Below are 25,091 nucleotides of genomic sequence, written 5' to 3' on the forward strand. Positions count from 1 at the left end.
AAGTTGAATTCCTCAGATCAGAGCCGTAAGGAGCCAACAACACCATGGTCCTGTACTGGGATGCACAACCTTGAACCAAGAATTGTAAGGTTCCTGTGGGAAGGATAATGTGATCCATGGCAAAATGAGGGCCACTGAGAGATGCTGAGGTTAGGCTGGGGGTGTCCCTATTATATAATATATATTTATATATATATTATATATATAAAACATCATATCAATGTTGTCTTTGACCAAGGGAATCCAAGTCAATCTCTCCCTCTTCTGTGTGGTTAGGCAGATGTTCAGCAGAGCCTCCAGGTATTTCCTCTGCTTTTTCTGGTGAGGAATAAGCTTCCTCTCCCTGGTCCTGGGTAATTCTCCTGACAAATGGGGGAAAGCTCATCTGCTTTCTGGGTGGGTGCAGCCCAGAACTGGTTCACAGTCATCACTGTGAACAGTGAGCAGTAGCCAAAGGGCCACCCTGCTTCCAGCAGATCAGTGGTGGCTGCTGCAGCCTGAAGCTACAGGTTCTCCCAGCAGTTGCTGGGTCTGGTTCTTCAGGGACTGGGGATGATGCTTCACCAAGGACTGCCTACGGCTGCCTGAGACCTCCGTATCACCTAGAGGTAGAACTCTAGGAAGACAACACTTGAAGGGTGAAAACTTGGGTTATAATACCATGCCTTTCATGTGAGGGCTCTGCATTAGACTTGTAGTGGGAGAGCTGAGGCTGCTTTTGCCTCCAGCAGTACAGCTGGCTCCTGTCCTTAACCTGATATATGCCAGCACTTGTCAGGGGGCTGGGGAGAGATTGAGAGTACTAACAGGTTTAGCTTCCTGCTTTTAATCCCATGATGCAAATCTACCCAAACTATTTTGAAAATTGACAGATTAAGTCCCATTCTAGGTGTAGAGCTCGTCTCTGAGTAAAGTGCCTGGAGCTCTGCTGAAAGCAAGATGTGTAAGCCAAATAAAAGATTCCTTTCCTTTCTTGTCATGCATCCCTGTCTGCAAAGAGCAAGAGCAAGTTATTTTCAAGTGTCATTGGATAATAACTTTTTGGGAAAAACCTGATCCTCATATATTGTTACAGAAGCAGGGAACTAGTGCAATGAATCAAGTCTCCACCTCACCCTCCTATGCAATTTACCTACAATTTTGCCTGTAAATTCAATAGAATTGGATGTAGCCAATCAGCTATCTCCACAAAAAAGTTAGTGTGTGCTCAGGCTGGCTTTACTTGGAGGACTTCAAAATTTTGTATGCTGAATTTTCCCAGCATAGGAATTGCCTCAAGCTGGCTGACCTGCTGACTGTACCTTGCAGCAAGAAAAGCAGGAGGCAAATTTCTGAAGCTGTGTGTTACTCACTCTCTATCAAGTATAAAAATAAGTGTGTATAGATCTTGCTCCAACCTTGTGCCTGTGGCAGTATCTAATTATTCTTGCTATCCCTGATATGATATCCCAAATCTTTATCCCAGAAAGTGTAAGGCTCTCAATATCTAAATATGCTGGGAGTGCCTCAGGCTCACCTCTGCTTAGAACTGATTTGTTAAAATAATGGCTTCTAAATTAGGAATGGCTTGTTCTAGTTGTTTCTATCTGAAATTGTCAGAATGGTTAAAAAATCCCACTACCACCTTGTTGATGAATTTTTAGTGTGTTAAGGAAATCCAAGAGATGGAGCAGTCACAAGCTCTTGCTAAATCTACCTTTAAAGCTGTGAAAGAAAATATCTTCAGGGGGCTGAGATCATATGTTGAAACTATAAGGCTCATACTTCAGTGTGTAATTTACTCACCAAACACTGAGGAATTCATCTATCTGGAATGTTATTCTGCAAATGTGCATTAAAAGGACTTTATTATTTTATGCTTTTCATATTTTATTTTTATAATTTGTGTTTGAAATGAGTCAAATACAGATTTTTCCAAAGCTGTAGATATTCAGAGACTGCAGAGTGTGGGCTTGAAATTCAGTCCAGGTTAACAGATTCCTATCTGCAATTTTTGTACCATATCTCAGTGCATATGACTGATACGGTAAACCACATTTTTGTTTCAGTAAAGCAGAAAAGGTGCCACTAGAGGGTGGTATTATTACAAAAAGAAAAATGTAATTAGGAATCTCTTTCCTGAATAAAATAATTTATACTCTCCTCCTACACATTTATAAACATGGGATAGATTTTACTGTTCTGGTCAGATTTGTTTGAGTCTTGCTGGCTTTTTTCCCCATAGAGTGATTTGTAGTTCTGTTTTAGCTGTAAACAGCAATAGCAGGTATCTAGTTTCATACCTTAATGTATATATGAATACTAATATGATGTTGTTTCATCTTCTCTGCAAGAAACTTTTTTATTGATTGCCAGAGAAATCTGTAAAAGAGCTTTTATGTTTTTTTTTTTTTTCTCTTGAATACTGCCCATTCACCTAAACCTTTATTTCAGTTTAGAAAAGATGGAGTGGGGTTTTTTTCTTTCCTTTTGTTTTTTCTTCTTAAACAGTGAGAAAATGGAAAAAAAAAAATATTGTTAATCAAGGCTGTGCAGTATAACCTGTTAAAGGCCTCATAGGGAGCATCAGGCTAGGGTTTAAGCCTAATGCAAAGTAATAGGATTTTGGTAGTCTTCTGTGGGAAGAGCTACTGCAGTATATAAATATATATAGCATAACAGTGTGTGTATATGTGTGTGTGTATGGAGTGTGGTATCAGCATATGGATGGGTATGGTATCACCATATTTGTCTGATAAATGTTGTGCTGTACCAGCCAAGTACAACCAGAGCACGGGGCAGGGACAGGGCAGTGCAGGGGTCAGGCCCCAATGTCCTTGTGCTGCTTTGGGTTGTTGTAGAATCACAGAATGGTTTGGGACTTTGGGCTGGGAGGGAACTTAAAGATCATCCATTTCCACCCCCCTTCCAGGGCAGAGACCCCTTTCACAAGCCCCACAAGATGCTGCTGGGTTTGTGTTTGGGCACGGGGGCTGCGGGCAGGTGCCTGTGCCGTCCCACTGCTGCCCTTGGTGTGGAGGTGGAGGAGCTTTGCCAGTGCTGCAGCCTGCACCAGCCCCACAGAGAACCTGCAGGACACAGAGGAGGAGGGAAAGTGGAAGGAACACAAGGGTCAAAGGAGAGCTGGCAGGACCTTCTCTTCTCCCATCTGTCTTCCAAGAGGAGAGCAAGCCAATTTCATGGCACTTTCAGCATGATTGATACACCTGCAGCACCTGGGGCTGTGGGCTTGCTGTGCCCGCGGGTCAGGCGGGGATGGAGTCCCCAGACAGTGACAAACTCCTCCCAACCTGTTGCTGACACAACTTTTTGTGATTACAGCTAAGCTTGTGCTTCACCCTCTGCCCCCAGACTGGGTCAAATCCCAGGAATTACTGTATTTATTTTTCCTTCTTTGGTGTTGGAAGGTAGCTGGATGTAAGACTTTATCTAGCCACAGCCCCTTGGGCTTTGATGTGATCTGGGAGGCATTAGTGTGAGTTTCCCTGCTGCTGTTTTACTTCCCTGGACGACTACACTGCTGGGGGCAGCGCTGCAGCCTGAGCTGGAGCATTAAAATGATGATCACACGGGGTTTGGTGGTGCAGTAAATGCATTCCTGCACCATGACAATGTTGAAATCTTGGCTCTGCAGGGGACAGGACGGTGCCTTTGAACTGATATTGCGACTGCGTGCGTAGGATGCAAACACAGCACGCAAAGCCACCCTGTGGTGCACTGGATTAATAGAACAGATTTGCAATGAATCATTGGGAAGATGAAATTTTCTACTTGCATTTAATCTTAGCCTGATAAATGACTTGAGGGGGGAAAACCCACAAATCCAACAGTAAAATACATGCAATTAGAGCTCCGATGATGAGACAGACTTGGGTTTGGAGAACTGGTGGTGGTGGGGAACTTGGCTGACGGTGTGGGGCTGGGGGAACATGGAAGGATGTTGGATTACAATCCAATAAAACAGGTTGGGGTGGGAGCAGCAGCAGGGCAGAGCTAAGTGCCCCGGTGGCTCCTCATTTGCACACTGACCATTGACTGTATGGTTAAAAACGAATAATGTTCAGCCAGTTACTATAGCAATGGTGTGGCATGAGTTGTCATGGTGATGGAGCAGGATTTTTCGTCACGTTCCTTCAGGAGGTTGATGGATGCCATTCTGGGGGGCTCTGAACCATTCACCTCGTATGTACAGAAACACTTGTGCCTGCTGCAGTCAGTGAACCTGCCCTTCCAGTGTCATTACCTGCTTTTCCATGTCCTGATGATAGATTTTTCTTTCACATTTATGAAGTTAAGAGCACTCTGATAAGCCATAGATTGCTAAGCCAAACCAAATGATGTGCACTATTACTATACAAAGTGTGTTAATAAAACATACTTCTGGCACAGGAGCTGTTCCCAAACACTTTGTGTGTGCTTTTCACCTCTGAATCTGCCAATGACACAATTCTGTGGGGCATTAGGTGCCCATTTGAAAAAAGTAATTTTAAGCTGATTTGCTTCAAATACTCCCATTTAATATAGAAAAAAAAATATGCATATTCTGCCTTGGAAATGCATCTTTTTTTGGTTTTACTTAAATTGCCTTTGCTTGCTCTTACTCCTTGGGCTTTAAGAGCAATACACTGTCTTTTTCCCGTACTCATGAGCTAGGCATGAATTCCTTCTTGTCAGGGCCTTTTTCTTTCAGGTGATAAACAGGGCCAGTGCACTGTAAATAATATTGCTTTCAATGGTTCTTTAGGAGACGGGGTGTAGTGCCTGTTTTACCCTGTAGGAGCCAAGAGCATACTTATTGGCTATGTTTCTGCAGTTGTGCAAGAAAGCAACCTCCTGGACTGCAGAGCACATCCAGCAATTTGGTTTGTAGGGATAAAAATGCATTCAGCTTGACTCAGGGTGATGGGTATTTTAAAAGAACATAATGTTCTGTTGATCAGCTGCTTTTAAAAATCCCTAAACCCTTCACCGCCTTTAAGTTCCTGTGCTAAACCATACACTTCAGAATGAAGCCTGATAAATGGCAGTAGTGATGTTTCACATCAGGGCTTACACATTGCTTTCACAAACACTGATTTGCAGGCACCAGGAAGTCCAGGAAAAGGAAAATCTGAATTTGGGGTGCACAACCTAACAGCACCAATATTTCATAAGTGTCTCCAATTTCATTTTGTCCTGTGCATTTTTGCAGGTAAGTTTTGGGTGTGCCAGCAGAACTCAGGGAGCATAGGAACAATATTGGCTCAGAAGTGTCTTGGGATTTGGACCTGTACAGTGCTGGGTAGGAATCTAGGCTATGCTGGAGGCTGTGTCACTTTGGATTTAGGAAAGTAATCACAGATATGTTTTAAGTCCTTTTTTCTTTAAAAAGCTCTGATTACTGTGTGCTTCAGCATTCTACTGACATGAGGAGCACCCCTGGCTACATGTCCTGGGGTACTTGTTCTAGTTCCTCTAAGCAAAGTCCAGCTCTTACAGCACCACAGTTGATATCTACAGAAGCAAGGTTTTTTGGTTTTTTTTCCTTTCTTTTACTTTTCCCCTTGTTTGGAGCTTTATAATTACTCCAGTAAATGATGTTAAACTCCTTAACCCAAACAACAGTTTTCAGAAATTTGCTGAGCCATGTGGTTTCCATGTACTAATTTAAGGGGGAAAAAAAAAAGAAAAAAAAGTGAGGCATCTGGGTGAGGTAAACTCCAAAGTACAGGTTACTGAACTACCACTGCTTGCTGGTTCTGGTTTTCCAAAATACCCTGGATAAATCTAAGAGTCCCTCTTGGTGATTAGGTACAGAGCTACATGGACCTGTGCTCAAACCTGGTACAGCCCTCCTTGATGGACTTCTTTGGCTTCTCAGAGCCATTAGTTTTACAAGGAGCTGAATAAAATATTGGAAAAATATTGTTCCATCTCATTAAAGATCTGGCAAGTGTGCTCTGTTGTATCATCTCATTGTACAGCCATTTGTTTGCTTATCATACAAAATATTCCAAGCTTTTGCTTGCTTGAATCTTTCAAGTGCTGGACTTAAATCCATCGTGTCCTTGGGTTGTCCCACTGACACTAAAAAATAATCACAACGTGGGGGGCTTTGTGCAGTGCCCATCTTATTCTTCTGATGTTGCATCAGCCCTGGAAGACTTTCAAAGCCTCTTCAGATAGTCTCTGCTCTCTGCTGGGATCTTCTCAGTTTACTTTTGTTTGGGTTAATGCAAGTCTGTGGTCATGGAGCAATTATAAATAAATGAAGTATGAAAGGCTTCATAGGATCTTTATTTGGATATCTAGTCAGGCATAAACTGTGATGTCAGTGCAGCTGTGTCCCAGATCCGGTGACGCCAGTGCATAAAGATTTGTAAACTGTGCTATTGTTCTGCAGGTATAATACTGTACATGATTTTTGGCAAGTGACCTCAAGAAATCTCATACCAATGTGATTTTTTTTCTACCTTATCAGTCTTTCTGATGATAAAAGAAAACTGGCTTTTGAAATCATGAATTACTCTTGCATTACACTGGTACAGATTAGAAGATTTGTGCCCAGACTTGTCAAGTGCTCCCACCCCTCTTCCTCCTGAGTAAAAGACACAGTTTCTGTCACTGTATTTTGAAAGAGGTGGATTTAACTGTAATTTAATTGAGCTGCTGAAAAACATTGAAGCTCGATGAGATGAAGGATACTGTTGGAAGTCACACAACTAACTTCCTACAGCAGAGACTGCTCAGAAGATTAGAGGACATGCAAGGCCACTAATGAGTAAATTTGCTTTTTATGAGCTCTGAGGAAACTTCAGTGATGTTAAACTAACTCTTCTAGATACTGCTAAAGCCCTTGTCTTTGGGGAAAGTGTTTATTTACAGAGACAGCATTGGTTCAGAAATTCGTTCTCTTGCTAGAAGGAAAGTTGCTGCAAATATTTTAATAGGAAGTTCTGATGAGGGAATGTTTGTCCTAGAGATTTTTCCAAGATGTTCAACAAAATATTGCAGTTAGTAAGTTAGTAGAGACAATTTTAAACAGCAGTGAAACTCCTCTGATATGTACATCAATTGCTTCTTTACATGGCAAGGAGTGTTAATGAGATGCTGCAGCATGCTACAAGGAACTACCAAAATAAATTTGTCCAGCATGGCCCACCCTTTTTCCTTCTGTGAGCAAAGTCAAGCAGGAGATGACAGGCTCTTGATGCTCTGCCATGAATGGACTGCAGAACACTGCTTGTTAAAATGCAGTCCAGGAGGAAGGAGAAGTTGGTATCCACACGAAGGAAACAAGGATACTCATGAATGGATTTTGGTGGTGCAAAACACATGCACTGCATCAAAGATGATTTCAGCATGGGATATTGTCCCCTTTAATCTTCCTAAATATGAAAATACATGTTTATCCATAAAACACTTGAGGAATATTATCCCTCTTTGGTGGGTCTGTTGGCTTAGGAAAGATATCAGGGAAATTTGCAAAAGCCTTGGGAGTGGGAAACACCTGTCCTCCAGATTTGGAGTAGGGGTGTGAAGCCTGTTTGCATGTGTGTGTTCATATGTGTGTGTAATGGAGACTGAAAACAGAAACCAAGAGATATTAATTCTGTCCTTGTAGAGATCCAGAAGTAGTTGGTTGCACAGTAAATGTTGTAGCAGTTTAATCAAGTGACTTCTAAAAAAAAATAAATATGGAGGTTATTTCCCTATAAAACACTCTAAGATCTCACCAAGGGACACTTGATGTTATCAAATACATTTAAAAGGAAGAAGTCTCAAAAAGATAATGTTTCTGAAAAGTCAGTGGCTGCAGGACATTTGCAAACCATAAATGACTGACATGTAGTTTAAAAGGTGGCGAGTTTCCATCCCTTCCTGTGGTGCTCACAACTGAAGGAAACACATAGGAAGGATATTTAGGTAGGTAAGAGCTCGTGAATATGGGCAAAGACTCGCCACTTAGAAGAGTGTAAGGAAAACCTCAAATTATATGACTTATAAATATACCTGACCTCCTCCTTGGGGTGCTGCTAAGCCATAGGCAGCACGCGCTGCTGGAGGGAGGAAGAGCAGTAGGGTTTCAGTGTCCTCAGATTGCTGAGCTGAACTCCTTAAATAAAACACAAGGCTGCTAAATTTTTCATCTGTCTCTCTCAAATAGAAGTTCTTAGTCTGACAGCTTTTCCTTTGCATTCTTAAGTATTACTATTTTAATAGCAATATTTGGTCCCCAGCGCCCTGACTTGTACTTTGGGTTTTTTCTGTGTGCCTTTGGGGCTTTCTCTGCTTTGGGATTCCTCTGCTGAGACATCCCAAAGCTGATTGCCAGAAATGACCTGTAATTTTCCAGTAAGTCATCGTGCCATCAGGAAATGCCACTTTGTGAAGCTCAGGATGTTTCCTGAAGACATACTTCACAGCAATGTTTCATTCCTGAAAGAGCAAGACAAACAAACAAAAAAGCATTTTTCTTATGTTAAAGCAGAGCTGTTTTCTATAAGATTTTACAATGAAATGCATTTATTCTATAAACATGAAAAATGCAGCAAAGCATTTCAATAAAATATTTCTTTAGGAGCAAGTAACAGAGGTTCTTTTGTCCATTTTTATTATGGAAAATATATTTAAGCTTGCAGAATTTGCTGCGAAAGGGGAAATCCTATTAAAGCCAGCTTTGTTTTCTCTCTCTGTGCTGCTTTGCTTTGGTTTTATGTCTTGTATTAATGAGGTGTTCAGCTGTGCAAGAAATAATGTTTTTTTTCTCAGTTTGTGGTTGACTTTTTGATTGCTTAAACTTATTTGCTGTATAATATCTTTACAGCCCAAGCTTTTGTAATTTATACCTTAGGTATACAATACTTCACAAAGATGCAATGTAGAGGTAATATCCTATATATGGAAGGAGAGAGGCAGTTGAATTTAACTCCTGAGTTTCTTAAAAAATGGCAGGACTCTCTGGTTTGGTGTTTGAATCTGGAAGAGAGCATGTCACTTGTAAAATAATCAGATTTGAACAGAAGCTACTCAAGGGCTGTTGGACAGTTTGGTTTAGGCCTTTTGGAGGATTTTTCTTTTAAAAAATTCAGACATTATATTTTGTAGTACAAGGCAATAGAATAAGTCTTATGCTCCTGTATAGGTTAACTTGCTGGGGACTGGGATTTTGCTCGAGGCCAAATGCCAGTGCTCCCACCATGAAATGTGCATTCAGCTCCCCTTAAAAGGTAAACCCCACGGAAAACCCACACAGATTATGAGAAACTGTTATGAACTGAACCATGAATTTTTAATCTTCAGTTACCCTGAGGTACAAGCTAGAGCTTAAAATAAATTGTTTTATATTTCATACTCTGAATAGTGCATGCAACAGTACGTGAAGGGAAATGAAGTTTCCAAAGGACTCTCTGCTTTGGGTTAAACAGGACAGTTTTACAAGCAATCATTCTGGAGACAGAACTCTGCAGACAGATCTGTGTGTGGGCACAGAATCTGTGGTGCCTTTCCTTGCCTGCCTGTGCCCAGTGTCTCACCCCCTGCATGTCCAGGCTCCCTGCACTGCCCCAGTGTGCCCAGGGCTGCCACTCCTGCCTCCAGCAACAGGACACAGGACACAGCATCACCTGTGGGGGATAGGGAGTTTGACAGGAATTCAAGCGTCACTTTTCACCTGAATTAGTGACCATTCTTTTTCCTCCCCGGTCCTCTAAGTGTTGAAACAGCTGCAACTTCCCCCAGGCCCTGCTGCTTCCTTTCCCTGCACACCCTGTCCTGGCAGCGAGGATACCCTGCAGCAAAATATCTCCCAGCACTTGGGCATGTGAGAGTAAGCTGGACCCAGCTCATTCCCTCTTTGCCTGAATCTTTTGTCCCAGATTTTTGCCACTCTAACACAGAATCATCTTCAGGTCCTTTCCCTGTCAAACTGCCCCCAGTGGAGAGGGACACCAGAAGCGCTGGGCAGCATTTCCCAGAGACAGGAGTGGATTACAAAAGCCCTGGAGAGAAGAACCGGTCCCACTTCAGCACTATCTCAACAGAAGTTGTGGACAAACCTGATTATCCCTCACTCAGACTACTGCAGGCAAGACTGGAAAATATTCCTGCACGTAAACATAAAGTGATTTGTATTTCCTTTCGCAGAACTGCAGCCCCTAATTCTACAAGCATTTCTGCCACATACAAATGGGTTTTTTTCCCCCCTGCTTGATGTGTTTTATTTAATACTGGAATCCTTCCTTTGGTCAGATGAGACATGGTTGCTGCCAGTGCTTTGAAAAGCGGATGCAGAGGGGAAACTGAGCCACTGCAGGCGCTGGAGGTGTTTGTGTTGGCTTTAGCAAAGAGGGCAAAGAGCCTCGGGATGATGTGTGACACTCAGCAGCCTGTAGGGATGGCACAGGTGACACATTTACCTCCAGTCTTCCTCCAGGGAACCAAGGTGTGGACTGTCTCCCGCTGCATTTGAGTGCTGCTTTCCTTTGACCGTGACACATGGGATCCAGGGAGCATTAGAGGAGTTGTACAGATGTGAATGCTCTCATGCTCAGTCAGGTTAGCAGAGGGGAAAGTGTGCCCCAGACATTGTGATGCCCAGGGGGTCACAGTGATGAGCCCTGGAGGTCTCAGTACAGGCACCCTCAAACAGGGCCCCTTCCACAGCTGATATCCGAGGCAGATGCTGCTCAGTTTGTAAGGCCTGAGCAAAACTCTTGTTTATTTTCACCAAGAAAAGGAAACACTGGGAAAACTGGGGAAAGTAAAATTATCTTCAGGAACTGCCTTCCCATCCATATTATTAACTAACCATGAAAAGCACATTAAGCATAACTGAATTATTCTATGACTAGTGTTACTGTTAGATCTCTAAAAAAATTGAGTTTGCTTTGAGGTAATAATAATTGTACCTGGTGCTGGAAATGGAACTGTAGTGCACACAGAAATTGCTTTGAAATGCTGGAGCCTGCTGGTATGCCTATAAAGCAGGAAGAAAGCTAAAGCAGTGAATTGAAAAACACACAAAACTGATGGCATGTTAACAGAATATCAAGTTATTTCTACAGAGGCCAAACCAGAGACACAATATGACTATATAGGTACAGAAAAAACTCAAGTTTTTACATAAAAGCTTGTAAATCAGCTGCTGCTTCAATGAACATACACATTTTCACATGCACAACTCATGGATGTAACTGGATACAAATGGCATTTAAGCCTACGGTACGTAAGAAATTATATTAGTTCTGAACTTCCGCGGTTTGACAAAAATAATTTTTAAAACTTTTTGAATTTTGAAGGCCTGAGGTGTAGTGACAGCATTGCCCAGGATGTGGTTGGAGAAAGCTGGGCAGAACCTGCTGTGCTGCCTGGGGTGCAGGAGAAGGCTGGTGGGTGAAGAAGAAGGGAGTGTGAAAATGGGGGTCCCTCCAGTCAGGGATGGAGGGTTTTCCCCCTCCAAAACAGACCATGTGACCATGTTTTCTTAACCAGAAATAAAACATGCATCAAGAATTTTGCAATGTACCTGGTCCAATGCTTTCAAGAAATGATGTATGCATATATATTTATTTGTTTTTAATTTGTAATTTTGGGAGGGGTTCAGAATTACTACGTGATTTAGCAGCCCCAGACTAGCCACATCTCTATCTCTGATTGTAACATTGGATGTAAACTGATTATGTTCAGAATAACTTTGACTTAATCGTAAAACAAGCCTTGTGATGTGTATGACAAATTTAAAAATGGTCTTCACACCAGGTCTGAAATGAATTTTTGACATATTTTTGTAGGAGCTTTCAGGGAAAAAAAAATTAAATAGCTGAGAAAACTGCCTAGATGAAATTCAGCTTAAACCTGTGAGTGAGTATATATGGATAACCCTGTTGTATTTGCCTTGATGCTGTTTGCTGAGGGTGTTGCAGTGCTACTGTAATGTTTGTCTCAGAAAATATTGTAGGCAGGTAAAAACCCACTTAAAATATGTGTTGCAGTGAGTCGTTTTAAGGTACTCAGCAGTTCTGGATTGCAGTAATCAAGGATTTTAGGCATTTTCCACCTTTAACACATTTAAATTCTCTACTCATGACTCTGGTACCAACATCCACGATAATACCATTTCTTTTCAATCAGAAACTCACTGCCAGAAGCCTGACCATTTAAATGAGTGTCTCATTCACCTCCAGAGGAGTGCTGGGCTCAGTGATTTGTCTCTCCCGGAGCGTAACTCATTCAAATAAATGTAAATCACTATTTTATGTTGTTTAGTCAGGGTTTATAGATGTCACTGTACACTACTGAAAAGGCACATGTTAGATATTAAGGGAGGAATCAATGAGCTCCACAGAGATGAGAACAGGCAGGGTTTGGTTTTTGGTTTATCCACTCAGTGCAGCTATTATTGATTTTGATCCCGCAAGTGTTTGACCTCCTTTGTACAGCACAACTTGTTTATATTTTACAGCTGATTTTTTTTGCTTTGTACTTCATATTCCATTAGCATGCTACTTGAAAAAAATAAATCAATGCGGTTTGTTAATTAAAAAAGTGAAAACCTCCAGCCCTGAATCACTAAGCTGCTCTCATGTGTGACCAGTGTGGCCTGACCCTGCTGGTAGATGGCAGTGACACAGCTGGGGATCATAGAATCATAGAGCAGTTTAGGTTGGAAAAGACCTTTCAGATGATTGAGTCCAATTATCAATCCAGCACTGCCATGTCCCAAAACTGTGTCTCCAAGTGCCACATTTACACGGCTTTTAAGTACCTCCAGGGATGGTGACTCAGCCGCTTCCCTGGGCAGCCTTTTCCTGTGCTTGCCAACCTTTTCAGTGAAGAAATTTTTCCTAACATCCAATCTAAACCTCCTGTGATTCAACCTGAGGCCATTTTCTCTTGGCTTATCACTTGTTACTCGGGAGAAGAGACAGACATGGGGCACACTACTTGTGCAGCCATGGGGCAGAGGCTCAGCTGACTGCAGCTACGGTAAAAAGTATATTCCTGCGTTTTTAATTTGCATATATATATTGAGAAAGGTAAGAGAAAGCCTGCTGAGCAGATCATGTCATTCAACTCTATTTAATCCCTCAGTCAGCCTCAAATTGTGCATGTCTCCTTCTAGCCTGGGAGCTCTCACTGTGCAAGAAGGTAAAATTTCCTGTTTTCCTTTTCAGTGGTTTTAGCCTTGCTGATCAGTGGGATGGCTGGATGAGAGGAACCAAAACATGGTGCTAGGGCTACAGCCCTGCTGGGGCCAGGGAGAGGTGGGTGTCCAGTGGGGCTGACTGCCAGGAAAGGGGTGGCAGGACATGGTTGAGGCCAAGGCTGCTGCAGCACTGCGGTGGGGAGCGAGTGACACCTCTGAGCCATAAGGGCTCCCTGGCAGGAAAAACTTTCTCTGGCTGTGTCTGCTGGAGCCAGAGTGCTGGCAGAGACTGGTGCTGTGTGACCTGCAAATGCCCCTGTGGAAGATGCAGAGACAGGGAGTAGCTGCAGTTAACAGTGGCATGTCTGAATGAGTGGCTGGTTGGTTTGCTTGTTTTTAAGCAATAATTGAGCTGGTTCAGCTAACTGGGTTTTAGGATGCTAAATTGTTGATCTGTTTAGGCTTTCATATATTGTAGTGGGAGTTTTTTTCCCTCAAGAGGCAAGTTCATGGAAAATGCAATATTCCCGTGTATAAGAACGGTACCTTCATCTTGTACCATCTCTAGGTAATACTTTCCCATTTCAGCTGCTCCCCATGTATCAGCTCCATCCAGACTAATGTCAAGGTTTGTTCCATGGGATAGCAGTGACTGAACAGAGCAACTGTGGATTCTTCTGGTCAGGGTAAATCCACGTGAGCCATGGAAGAGTAAGAAACAAACTGTGTGTCTCTGCCAAGGAGAACTTAAAACCTGGGTGGATCCTCCATGTTTTCCTTATGCTGTGTGAGGAGGTGTCTGTGCAGTGCCACATCCTGGACCTGCATGTGGCTTGAAACTATAATTTGCAGCAGTGACCTGACAGCTAAACACCCTGCTGCCACTGCTACTCTTTTTCTGTTCAGCCAATACACTTTTCCCAGCAAAACATCTCATCACCCTTTTGCTTTTCGAGCATCAGTAGAGTCAGCAAGTTCCTCTGCCACCTGCCAAAAGCTTTGTCTGTCTCAGTGAGAGCTGGGCTTCTTTCCACTACAAAAACTGGAAGGAAGTTAGGAAGTCAGCACCGTGCAACACTGAAACTTCATATTATGAAACAGGAGGAGACTCCCCTTCTTGTGTTTTGTTACTTATTTAAAAACAGATTAAAAGCCACCACATAAGCCTCTCCCCTCACCAGTGAATGATCTGACTGTGGAAATTGGGTTATGTATCCTCTGGGCTGCGTAGGACCTTGAATGAGGAATGACCTTTGCTGTCCCCTCCTGTGTGTCTTAGTCAGCTTTTGTGCAGTAGGGGACAAGAAGAAATGCCTGAAGTAGGTCTCTGGACGCTGCGGTGCAGAGGCTGCCGCGGGGGCTGATCCATGAGCACTCGCATCACGGCAGCTTCCTCAGCGAGGAGTGACGGCCCTGCTCTGAGCTGGGGTGGCTGCTCTGCCCCTTCCCCCACACCACCCCACACTGCCTGACACACAACCATAGTGTGGCTGGGTTGGAAGGTGCCTTAAAGATCATCCAGTTCCAGGCCCTGCCATAGGCTGCCACACCTTCCAGTTTAAGACCAGATTACTTAAAGCTCCATCCAGCCTGGCCTGAATGCTTCCAGGAATGGAGCATTTGTCTTCTTCAGGCACATGGTGGTCCTCAGCAACAACCAGGGATGACTGGTTTGGGATGTTTTTAGCAAGAATTTGGAATGCATTTCCAAACAGCTCTTCTGCCCCTAAACATCTAAGCTGGCAGCATGGTGAGCCTATTTGGGTAGCTGTAGTCTGAGCCCAGGAATTGTCCTTGATAGCATCTGATCCACATATGGCAGAACACCGCTCTGCAGCCATCAGCCTGACAATCAGAGACCCTCTGGTTCCTGAAGCCAGCTGGGAGAGTGTCTATTGCCACCACTTATCAGACACGAGGTCACTGAAGATAACCCTTAACTGTGGCACTCCCCCCCACCCCCTCCCAGCCTGACAGCATCTCTTTTGTTCCAAGAAATATCCCCATTTTAAGAAATGTCCCTTTTAAAATTATTTTCACTCTATTTTTAAAATACGTAACCTGGAGTGTTTTCTTCACCCTGTTTTTCCTGTGGGGAGCAGGAGGTGTGGTAGCAGGGTGCTTGGCCAAATGAGTGGTGGGGGGTTTCCTCAGCCAGTGTGAGCACGACTGACTATTCTTGATGGGTGCTCAGGCAGAACTATGTGAAGTTGGTGGCTCTTTGTGAGGGGTCTTCAGGTACAGAGGGGCTTTTAAGTTAAGCAGGAACTTTCCAGGAACAAGCACTTTTTCAGAGGGTGATAGCTCTTGATGCAGTGTGGGGTGTGGGTAGCTGGGGGATGCTGGTGTGCTGGATGCTCCCTTGTGTGGGAAGTAGATCATCAATCCATGTTGGAAAATACAGTGGTTTCCCCAGCAAAACTACACACACAGACAGAACTATCTTCTTTATTATAAAGATACACTATGAGGAACAAACTTGAATGTATACTGAAGCTTGTAATGGTACATGCCAAAAATGTACAGTACTATACATAAAAGTGCATTGTCACAACAGATTAACAGTACATTTCTCTTCCAGAACTGTGGATTTTCCATGTTTTTATTTCATCTTCAAGAGTGGAAGGAATGCAATGGGAATGCAGCCATACACGAACAGGAAAGGATGCAATGGAAATGCAACAGTACAAGAGCAAAGCTAAAGCTCCTCTAAAATTTAAAGGCACTTTCACATGTACATACTACAGATGTACATTGACACAAGTAGGTAACAGTCAACAAGCAGGAAGCTACCAGTACTGCAATTCATCAAACTTGACAGTAAAGGACAATACTGATTGGATTAGGTGTGCAGGAGTTACCCTTTAGTACGCCTGTAGATGTAGCAGTCTTTCCTGTTACATATCCACTTACTATGCTTTAAAGTATCTATAATAACCATCAAACTACACATTAACTGTGTGAATGCACTAAGTGGATGCATTCACTAAATGCACTGTTTCTAATATTTTCTTTTGCTAAACAATTTCTAATATAAGCATTATGGAGTCCAGTACAGTTATTTAAACATACAAAATTCCCTATGCAATTTAAAGATACAGGTATCCATCTCAATTGTGCCAGGTGGGTTAATTTAAAAATGCTAGACAAAAACTGTATGCAAATGAAAGCTGAAATTCCAGTTTTGTTCCACTGAGTCTAGTAAATTGGGGAACTACTTGAAAATATCTCTGGTCCCAAACAAGTGAGCAGACCCTACAGACCAGCACTGGTCTGCAGCTGGGGCTGGTCTGGCTTAGGCTCTGGCCCTGGTGCTAGGACCAGGCAGGAGAGTTGACAAGGATGGAGGTTTGCTGACCCATGCTGCACAGCCCACTGTGGTGGATTATGACTTTGCCTCTAACCTAGGTGTGAAGTCTGTGACTGGACTGAAAAATGTTTTCAAATATCAGCAATAGTCTGGGGCTCTGAGGCAGCTCATGGAGTACTTCTCACCTGTGAAGCTTGGAGCTTCACTTTGCATCGCCTGTCTAGAAGCTGTAAACTAGAGCAGGAATAAATTGCTCCCAAATAACAACAGGAAATTACTCCTGTCATCTCAGCAATTATGTCTATCAAATTTTGTCACTACTCTTCTCCTCCCAAACTCAGTTGTTCATGTATACTGAGTTACACAATTTCAAGCTTTCCAAAAGTGAGATCTTACAGAGTACGTGGAAAGACAGACTTTAATTACAGCCAGTCATACTTCTGTAGGTGGCCCACAAGTGATTTTTTTCCCCCCTTTTTATTCAATGAAACTGGTTTTATGGATTAGATGTTTGAAAACATGTTCACAGAAATAATATTATGGCTTACTGTTGCAGTGTGCAACAAGCTGAAGGTTTAGCTCATGCCTAACAAAGTTTAAAAACAGAACACTAAGCAAAGTTGACAGTCGCCACTCACACAGACATAAGAAAGGTACTGATTTCTGCCATTAAAAAAAAGGGGAAGTGGAGGGGAAAGGGGTTACGGAAAACTTTAGTCAGCTTAAATCTAGGCAGTAGAAACTCAGCTGCCTGTCCTGTGAATGACCCCTGCACCACTGGCAGGGGGCAGTCCCTCTTCAGAGTCCTTGTCTTGCTGCCGTCAGCACGACTGAGCGTTTGTGCCGTGCAAGGCGGTCAGCACGGCTGGGTCAGCTCGAAACTTGGGACTGCTGCAACCCAAATCGCCTCCTTAGCTGGACACTGAGCAAAAAAGTCAATGGGATACTTTCCTGAATTACTGACTAGTTGATCCCTTTAATAGCCCCTCATGCTCCCTAAAGGACCAACAGGTTCATGCACTCCTCAGAGCCTGGCTTCTGTGAACTTCAAACAAATTTAGCTTTTGTAAAGAATGTGGTATCAGGGAATGAAGGTCTAGCTTCATGGGAAAAGGTACACTATTACAGAGGGCAGCAAAAGGAGTTTCTAGGTACTATCCTGGAGATGTGCTTTAGCTGTGTCCTGGAATGCTGCTTTGTATCAGTGAGAGCAATGTGATCTCCAGCTCCATCCAGCACTTGCCTCTAGTGAGACTGCCAACAAGAAAGCTAAAACTTGGTGCCAATTATGAGTTGTGAGGGTTTGGTGATTTTCTTTTTTTGTGTCTTAAATAAGAAATGTGGCCTGAGATGACTTAGACATTCCACACAGACACTTAATCCTCACATGCTAAATTTCAGTTCTTACTAACCTGCTTGAGATTTGGTTTGGTGACCCAGAAATGAGAGGCTCCATGTCCCCTGAACCCCCTCCCACCCCTTAGTTCTGTGCAGGATCTGTTATTATATAGCTACAGTAAGACTGTGAAGTATGGTACAACGTGGCAAGCTGTTTGTGATCTGTGTTGGTTTTATTACAAATGGTGCAGCATCAAGTTTTCAAGTAAGTCTATGTTTGTTTTTTAAAACTATGCACAATTGTCCAGTTTTTCATTTAATCGAAACCATACAAAATACAAATGCCCATGTTAATGTAGCTACTTTCAGACAATACATTCAAAAACACTGAAAAACAAAGCCTCTCCAGTTACAAACATGAACAGATGATGTTACGGAGCCCTGACTTCTATTGTTAATCCATCCCTTTCCCTAGCACACCCCAGCTGGGCACTGTGGGTGGCTGAGCTGCCTACATTGTGCAAGATTTGTCGGCTGGACCCTGGGAAGGAGGAGAAGGCCCTATGCTAGGATTTGCTTTTGGAAGAACAATAGGTTTTGGCCTAAGAGCAGGAGGTTTCAGCTGCACTCCCATTCTAGGGGCCACCATGGGCTTGAAAGTACTCATGGTGTCACTGGAAGAACTGGTGCTACGGCGGATCTGAGGCTCAGAGCTCCTTAAAACAACGCTGTGGAGAGGGCTGAGAGACTCTGTGGAGGTGGCAGGGGTGGGGGTGTTTTTCATTTGCTCCAAGGTATCCAGCACAACATCAGGGGCGTGTTTGGCTGAGCTCTGCCGCTCCAGCTCACGGAGCTCGTTCAGTGCTGTGTTCATCGTCTCCTCGATGTCCTGGGTCAGAGCACAAGAGAGAGCAGCATGTCATTCACATTGCTACTGAATGCCAGAGGAGCAAGGGGAGGGGGAAGGAAGTGCATTAATTAATTCACCAACCATCCTCTAACAGTTATGATGGTACTAAAATCAGTTTTCACCAGATTTATTTGAAAGACATTACGATTGACAATATGGCAGCTTTGAGTGGACATTACAAGCATTTAACCTTGTTCGTATGACAGAATAAAAAAAATGGTATTACACCAAAATCTGCAAGCCATTTATGAAGTGATTGTCAGCACAATTGATGTTTGCTTAAGGAGTATTTTAGTGGTGAAGATTTCTGTCATCTCTTGGGTACTGGCAACTGTAAAGATTTTAGTCCATTTACTCACTCTTCCATTTGCTCATCTAACTGCTCTGCTCATCTAAAGCCTCAAGTGTTCAGGGTTTCTTTCCCTCACATGGATTACAAAACCTAGTTTTCTAAGGAAATAAAGTTTGTGTGCCTATCAGCTCTTCTCTCCTTATTTCACCGAGTTAAACCTTAAACAGAAAAATTCTGTAAGATATTGGTCAGTATGCATACCTAAGAAAAACTATTTCAGGCCTGAAGGCTAAAAGAATGCACCAAGATACTAGTTTACTGCTTTTCAGTAGTACTGAGATACAGCTAAGCTTAAAATATCTTGTGTTCCCTGCCTGCTCACATGGAATTTCACATAATTTAATCAAAGTTTGGGTTCTCCCACTGCCAAATGATCACTGGTCTCTGCATAAAAAAAGAGGTATCTTAAGCAAAACAGCACTATTCCAGGAAAGTAAATTAATAACTTAGAATAAAACAAAACAGTGAAACACTTGCACTTTCTAAGCCTAGTACATAGGTTCTGACCTAAGCATGCCAGTCACTTCTATTCCTTACTGGAGGCAGAGTTTGAAAGCAAGCAGTATCAGTGCATTAAATTTTAAAACATGAGTGCTGGTGTTACTGTAAGATGTGTCTGCAATCATAGAGCACCCTCAGGGTGCTCCTAGTAATCACGTTATCCTACCTAGACAAAATGTGAGTTCTGAAGACAGAAGTATCTATTTACTCAAGAGCTGTTACCAGCTCAGTACAACAGACCAATTTGATGATCAGGGTGCTTCCTACTCCATTCTTTTCACCTCTTCACTGCCAGGAATGATAGTGGTGACTGTTCACACAGGTGTAAGATGGCCCACAATTTATGCAGCTGCAATGTCTTGCACATCAGGTTCTACTACACGCATCAAATCAAAACATAACTGCATGAAAACATAACTGCATGAAAACCATAAAATACACAAGACTGTGGACCGTAAACCTGCTTTGAATGGCAATGGTCACTACTGGCCAGTCAGAGCACTTTTCTGCTTACCACAATACTGAGACATAACTGAACACTAATTACATGCAAGTCAGAATAGGCCAGCCTTCAACAGAGCACAGCAATCTATGTAGCTGTTGTAATACTGTCCTAGTGTTCTGTATGGCAAAGGCAATTTCATTACAGTGTAATGGGAAATAATTTCTTTTTATTGCTTCTGCAATATTTACTCTCCTTTATGTTTCTTCTATTCATGATTGCTCAATGCATCTTCTTTCACACACACCCTGTTTGGAAAGCCAAGCAGGATATTCCCCGCACACACCTTCCCACCAGTGCACGTGCTCTGTGCCGTGCTATTCAATGAGATTTGCTGCTCAGAAAATCAGACAGTCCAATAAATAAAAAAGATACAAACCTGAGCTATTGACTCTGGGTCCAGTGGTTTATGGTCATTGAAACCTGTGTACTGACCAGAAGATGTAGACCTTCTAATGGGGGGGCTATCAATCTTCTTCAGTGAATCGTGTCTGCTGATGTTGGTGAGGCTGCCGTGGCCAGGCCTGCGCCGCCGTTCAGGGCTGTCGGCGTTGAGGTTGCGATTCTGAAGGAGGGCTCTGGGACTGCAGTGAGTTGCCAGGTTGGGGGAGCCCAGCTCCATGGCTGAGTTGGAGAGAGGGTGAGGTGGGTGTACTGGGCAGTGGCCATCACTGCTCCTTCCTGGGCGTCGTAGCGGAGGTGGAGGTTCTGATCTCTTTCTTTGCCTGCACCGGTGGATAAGTGGTGGTAGAACAAGTTGTAGTGACCCAGCATAAACATGTGGAGGAGTAATTACTGTGTAAACACTGAGCTGTGAGCAGGAACTGAGAACATGTTATGCTGAAGCTTACCTTCCTAAATACACATCTGAGTGACGGTCAGTGGGGGAGTTCATATCCTTTGACGATGACTTGTCCTCAGTTATGGGTCCGCTGCTGGCCTCACTGTCTGCTTTTTGGCTCAGTGTATCTGAGAAGGTATCATCCCTGAATAGAACACAGGTGGCAAGATGAGAACGAGCGAGTGAAGCGTGACAGAACACCTTGGCACTCTCAGATTTTAATCCCCTTAAGAAAAGCAGGCATGTTATAAATGCACTGCAGCCCTTGCACATCTCCCAAAATTGTTTATAATCCTTCTGTTTACTGAGCTCTTTACACTTTGAGTGGATGTAACCTTTCTGTAAAGAACTTTGTTATCCTTGGCAAAGCACATGCCTAATACTGCGAAACAAGAGTTCAGGGCTGCATTTCCCCAGCTCTTGCTATTCTGAAGTTAAAAGTCAGCAACTGCTACAAAAGGATAATCAAATTAAAATAGGTGCAGCAGTGTCTTTCTCTTAATGTACTGGGAACGTGGCCATGGAAGTAGCTTGGCCTAGCAGTAGTTTTTGACAGAGCTTTCAATTAAGGGCAGTAAAGACAGGTATCCTGCATAGAAGGCAAATGTTTAATCTATCTGGCCCTTCAAACCACTGACCCATTTGGAAAATATTGCTAAGCACTTCAGACTTTACAGCCCCCGAGAACCCAGTCACACCAGACACTGCTTACATATCCTGCACCACTATGTACTGGTGAGGGACAAGGCCATCAATTCCGTTGTGCCTTCCTTCCCACCAGTCTTCAGACGCTCGGTGATACAGCAGAAGGGAAGCTCCTTTCTTGAAAGAGAGTTCTCGTGCAGATCTTCCAACATAGTCAAACTTGGCAATAGCTTCTATGGGCTCACACTCTGGGTGGGAAGAACAACAAGTATCAGATTCCATATCGCTCATTTTGGTTTCATAAACCCCATTTTTTGCTTTTTCTCAGCGCTCATTCTGACAGAGATCAGCTGAAGGCAGGCAGACAACAGGCACTGGTTACAATGTGCCCCTTACAAAGAAGCATAATCGGTGTCCCAGGTGTAAAACATCTGGGTTGCTTCAGCAGCTGCAGAAAACAACAGCGTACTCAAATACTACAACTGCCTTTATGAGAGAGGCCTCTGCCTCCTGCTGGAAGGGCTCCTGCATGGCTGGAGAGTGGGATGGAGGCCAGGCAATATAAAGACTTCTGAAAATAAAAAGAACAAACTCAGATGAATAATCAAAAGCCCAAGGAACCAGCATGATAAGGGAAAAGTAAATAGGAGTGCTTTTACCATCTGCAATGGCAAAGGAAGGAAGACAAGGTTAGTGTGTGCATGAGTAGGGATACCCTGCCTAACTGGGCCATGGAATTTCTGTCTTTTACGTGACAAGCATACAGACCTACTGAAACCTTTTACACAGCACCAGAGCCTCGTGCTTTAATCCACTTCCTTAAAGCCCTTTTGGAGCGAGACAAGACGGCTCCACACCACAGGAACAGTCCCTGTGTGGCCTCAAGTTGCTTAAAGCAGCTCTGCCTGCTCCAAAATCCTGAGCTGCCCTGGTTTCTGCAGGGGAGGCTGATGCTCTCTGAAGCCAAACACTGGCTCCAGCAGTCCTGGCTAATCCTCTGTCAGAATGTTCGTAAATTCAGCCTTAGACTGGCAACGTGCTCATCCTGTAACCTGTGCCAGGCTGGAGACCTGACCGATGTCAGCAAAGGGGCCCTGCAGGTATGGCCAGAGCTGTGCCCAGGCATCCAGCAAACAGCTGTGATTTTTACAAGCTCTCATTTTGTCTGCATAAAACCAAAGGCACCTGATCTCTAACAGATTAAATTTTGTCATCAAAGTCTGAAAACATAAAGAAAAAATTGTAAAATACAGGTCTAAAAATCACATACTCTGATGATTCCAGTAACTCAAGAGTCCCTGAAATGACTAATTTCTTTACATAATTAGAGCAATATTTAGATGGAAATTAACATCTGGGCTAATGACTAGCATAGCAACTTTCTGTCTGGTGAAAATTAAAATTGCTGAGCTTGTAATTCCCCAAAGAACCAGGCTGGTAATGAATGCCACTGTCCCTTTATGACAACATTTTGCACAGGAATGTCTTTTTAAAATTAACTTTGTTCTACAGTGTGAAAACATAATGACAGCACCTTTATTGAGGTTATAGTTTGCAGCTCATTTTTTTAATAACTTGCCCAGCCTGCAGAAGACTGTCTTTTGGTTTGCTGCTTCTGCAGTCACATTAAGCGTTCCTGTCAGTGACAAACTGCAGTGTTTAGAAGTTACTAACTCCGAAACTTTACAGAAATGGAATACAGTGATATGCAGAATTCACTGTTACAAACATAAAAGTAATGTATGGTGGCAGAAATTACTTTATTATATAAATACAAATAATAACCTAGCAATAACAGTATTCATTCCTGAAAATTCATCCCTACTGGATGGCTATAGAGGACCATATTATCTTTTTTGTTCTTTGTCTTTTTTCTCTCTTACTCCCTTTTGCTTTCTTTGTCTAGCAGCCCCTGCTCTGGACCACTGACACGGCAGCAACAATGCGGGATCTAATCACTGGTGTTATTTCTTGTTTTCTTGCCTTGCCTGGGCAAAGCACAACTATCATATTCCACCCTATACTCTGCTTTGAAGTTTGTTGTGGGAGGGAAGAGCTTGTGAGCCAGCACCTTTGAATATCAAGTGTACTGTGACTTGTGAGTCAGCACCTTTGGTTGTGTTGTGGGAGTTGAGAACTTGCTGAAGTGTACTGTACAAAACTAAGGGCTTGTTCACCTCCACTCTTGTGGAAGTCTGCTGTAAGAAATCTAAGGGTGTGTTAGCCAATATCAGTTGGACTCGATGATCTTGAAGGTCTCTTTCAACCTAGTGATTCTGTGATTCTGTTATGGTGACTGTACAATAAAACATAAGAGTACCCTGATACGTGTCCAATGTCTTTGTTCAGCCTGATGGATGAGAATTTGTAACAAATATCACAGCCCCTACGAATGTCTCGCTCACCAGCATTTCCTGGTGGGCAGGGCTGAACGGGTTCTCCGTTTTATGTTATTAAGCAAAGGAAATATGAAGTTGACATAGAAAGAAACATTCTGGAAAACTGGGAAACCTCTAATGGTGGTTATGGTAATATGCTACCCTGTCGTCATTCCTACAGTCTAACACAAAATGCAGATGCCACAAAGCAACTGTAAGGCACAGAAAATGAAAAGAGGTAAAACCAAACATGCCTGTTTATATATGAAAAGGTAACATGAAATGGCAATAATGTAACACTGACAAAAGAACACAGTTCCTCTTCTATCATGTACCTTGCTCGTGGAATTTGTTTTAAGAAGGAAATAACTGGAATCAGGTAGGATTGAAAAGGAACAGACACTTGTATGAACACACTGTTCTCAGATTACAGCTAATTTATGGGTTATGGTAGAGTTGGTCAAGAATTCAGAAATATAACCTCTCAGGCTTTGGAGAGCCAGTCACTCACTAACAGGCAAATACTTTAAAATGTAAAAAAACCAAAACAGTCAACCAAACAAAGGAGTTTTACAGTAAGTCATAAATCTCAAATTTCCTTCACATATTTTCCTTAGACATTCTCCACAGTTAACTGGTAGCGCGCATGAGTACTGGATTGATGGACAAACCCCTACACTGTTCAGCTATGGAATTCCCTGTTTCTCTGCTAACTTCAACAGACCATACAGTATCCCACAACTGAGTATACAGGTATTGTTATTTACAAATTAGTGAACTAAACTAGAAATAGCTCTGTCTTGCTCAGTGGAATTATGCTCATCTAAGTGTGGCGTGCAATGGTAATCCTGTTTATTGTGTCCTTCTACCACCTGCAAAACTCACGTACTTTCTCAGAGGTCTGAATGATGTTGTCCCACTGGAACCAGCTGTATGAATTGTTAATGAACCCATAATGGATGTGACTTTTGAGACATGTATATCAGATTTCCTGGGTAACAAATTCCACCTCCTCAGGGAGGAGTGCCCAGTAGATTTCACACAGATTTCATGAAGAGGACAAAAAATGAGTTCAGACAGGTTTTTCTACTGTGAAAGGGGTGTTTTCATTTCCCTATACACAGAGATAATTTTCATACAGCAAACAGTACTAAGACTGCACTTAAATAATAATTCACCTTGTTACAG

At 42.9% G+C, this 25,091-nt stretch overlaps 1 protein-coding gene across 10 annotated transcripts in view; it reads right to left on the minus strand.

Moving 5' to 3' along the window:
- Positions 1 to 15,558: 15,558 nt before the first annotated feature.
- The window catches only part of SRGAP1 (SLIT-ROBO Rho GTPase activating protein 1), a 139,013-nt gene continuing 129,480 nt past the window's right edge, over positions 15,559 to 25,091 (minus strand). For all 10 annotated transcript variants that reach the window (XM_086884567.1, XM_086884566.1, XM_086884568.1 and 7 more), the window contains 4 exons: positions 21,593 to 21,773; positions 20,891 to 21,025; positions 20,419 to 20,764; positions 15,559 to 18,663 (listed from right to left, as the gene is read on the minus strand). In XM_086884567.1, coding sequence (XP_086740693.1) covers positions 18,286 to 18,663; positions 20,419 to 20,764; positions 20,891 to 21,025; positions 21,593 to 21,773 — 1,040 coding nt within the window. In that variant the 3' untranslated portion in view covers positions 15,559 to 18,285. The remainder of the gene's footprint in view (positions 18,664 to 20,418; positions 20,765 to 20,890; positions 21,026 to 21,592; positions 21,774 to 25,091) is intronic.

Source organism: Cyanistes caeruleus, chromosome 4 (assembly GCF_971803275.1).
Source record: "Cyanistes caeruleus chromosome 4, bCyaCae1.hap1.1, whole genome shotgun sequence".
NCBI lineage: Eukaryota > Metazoa > Chordata > Aves > Passeriformes > Paridae > Cyanistes > Cyanistes caeruleus.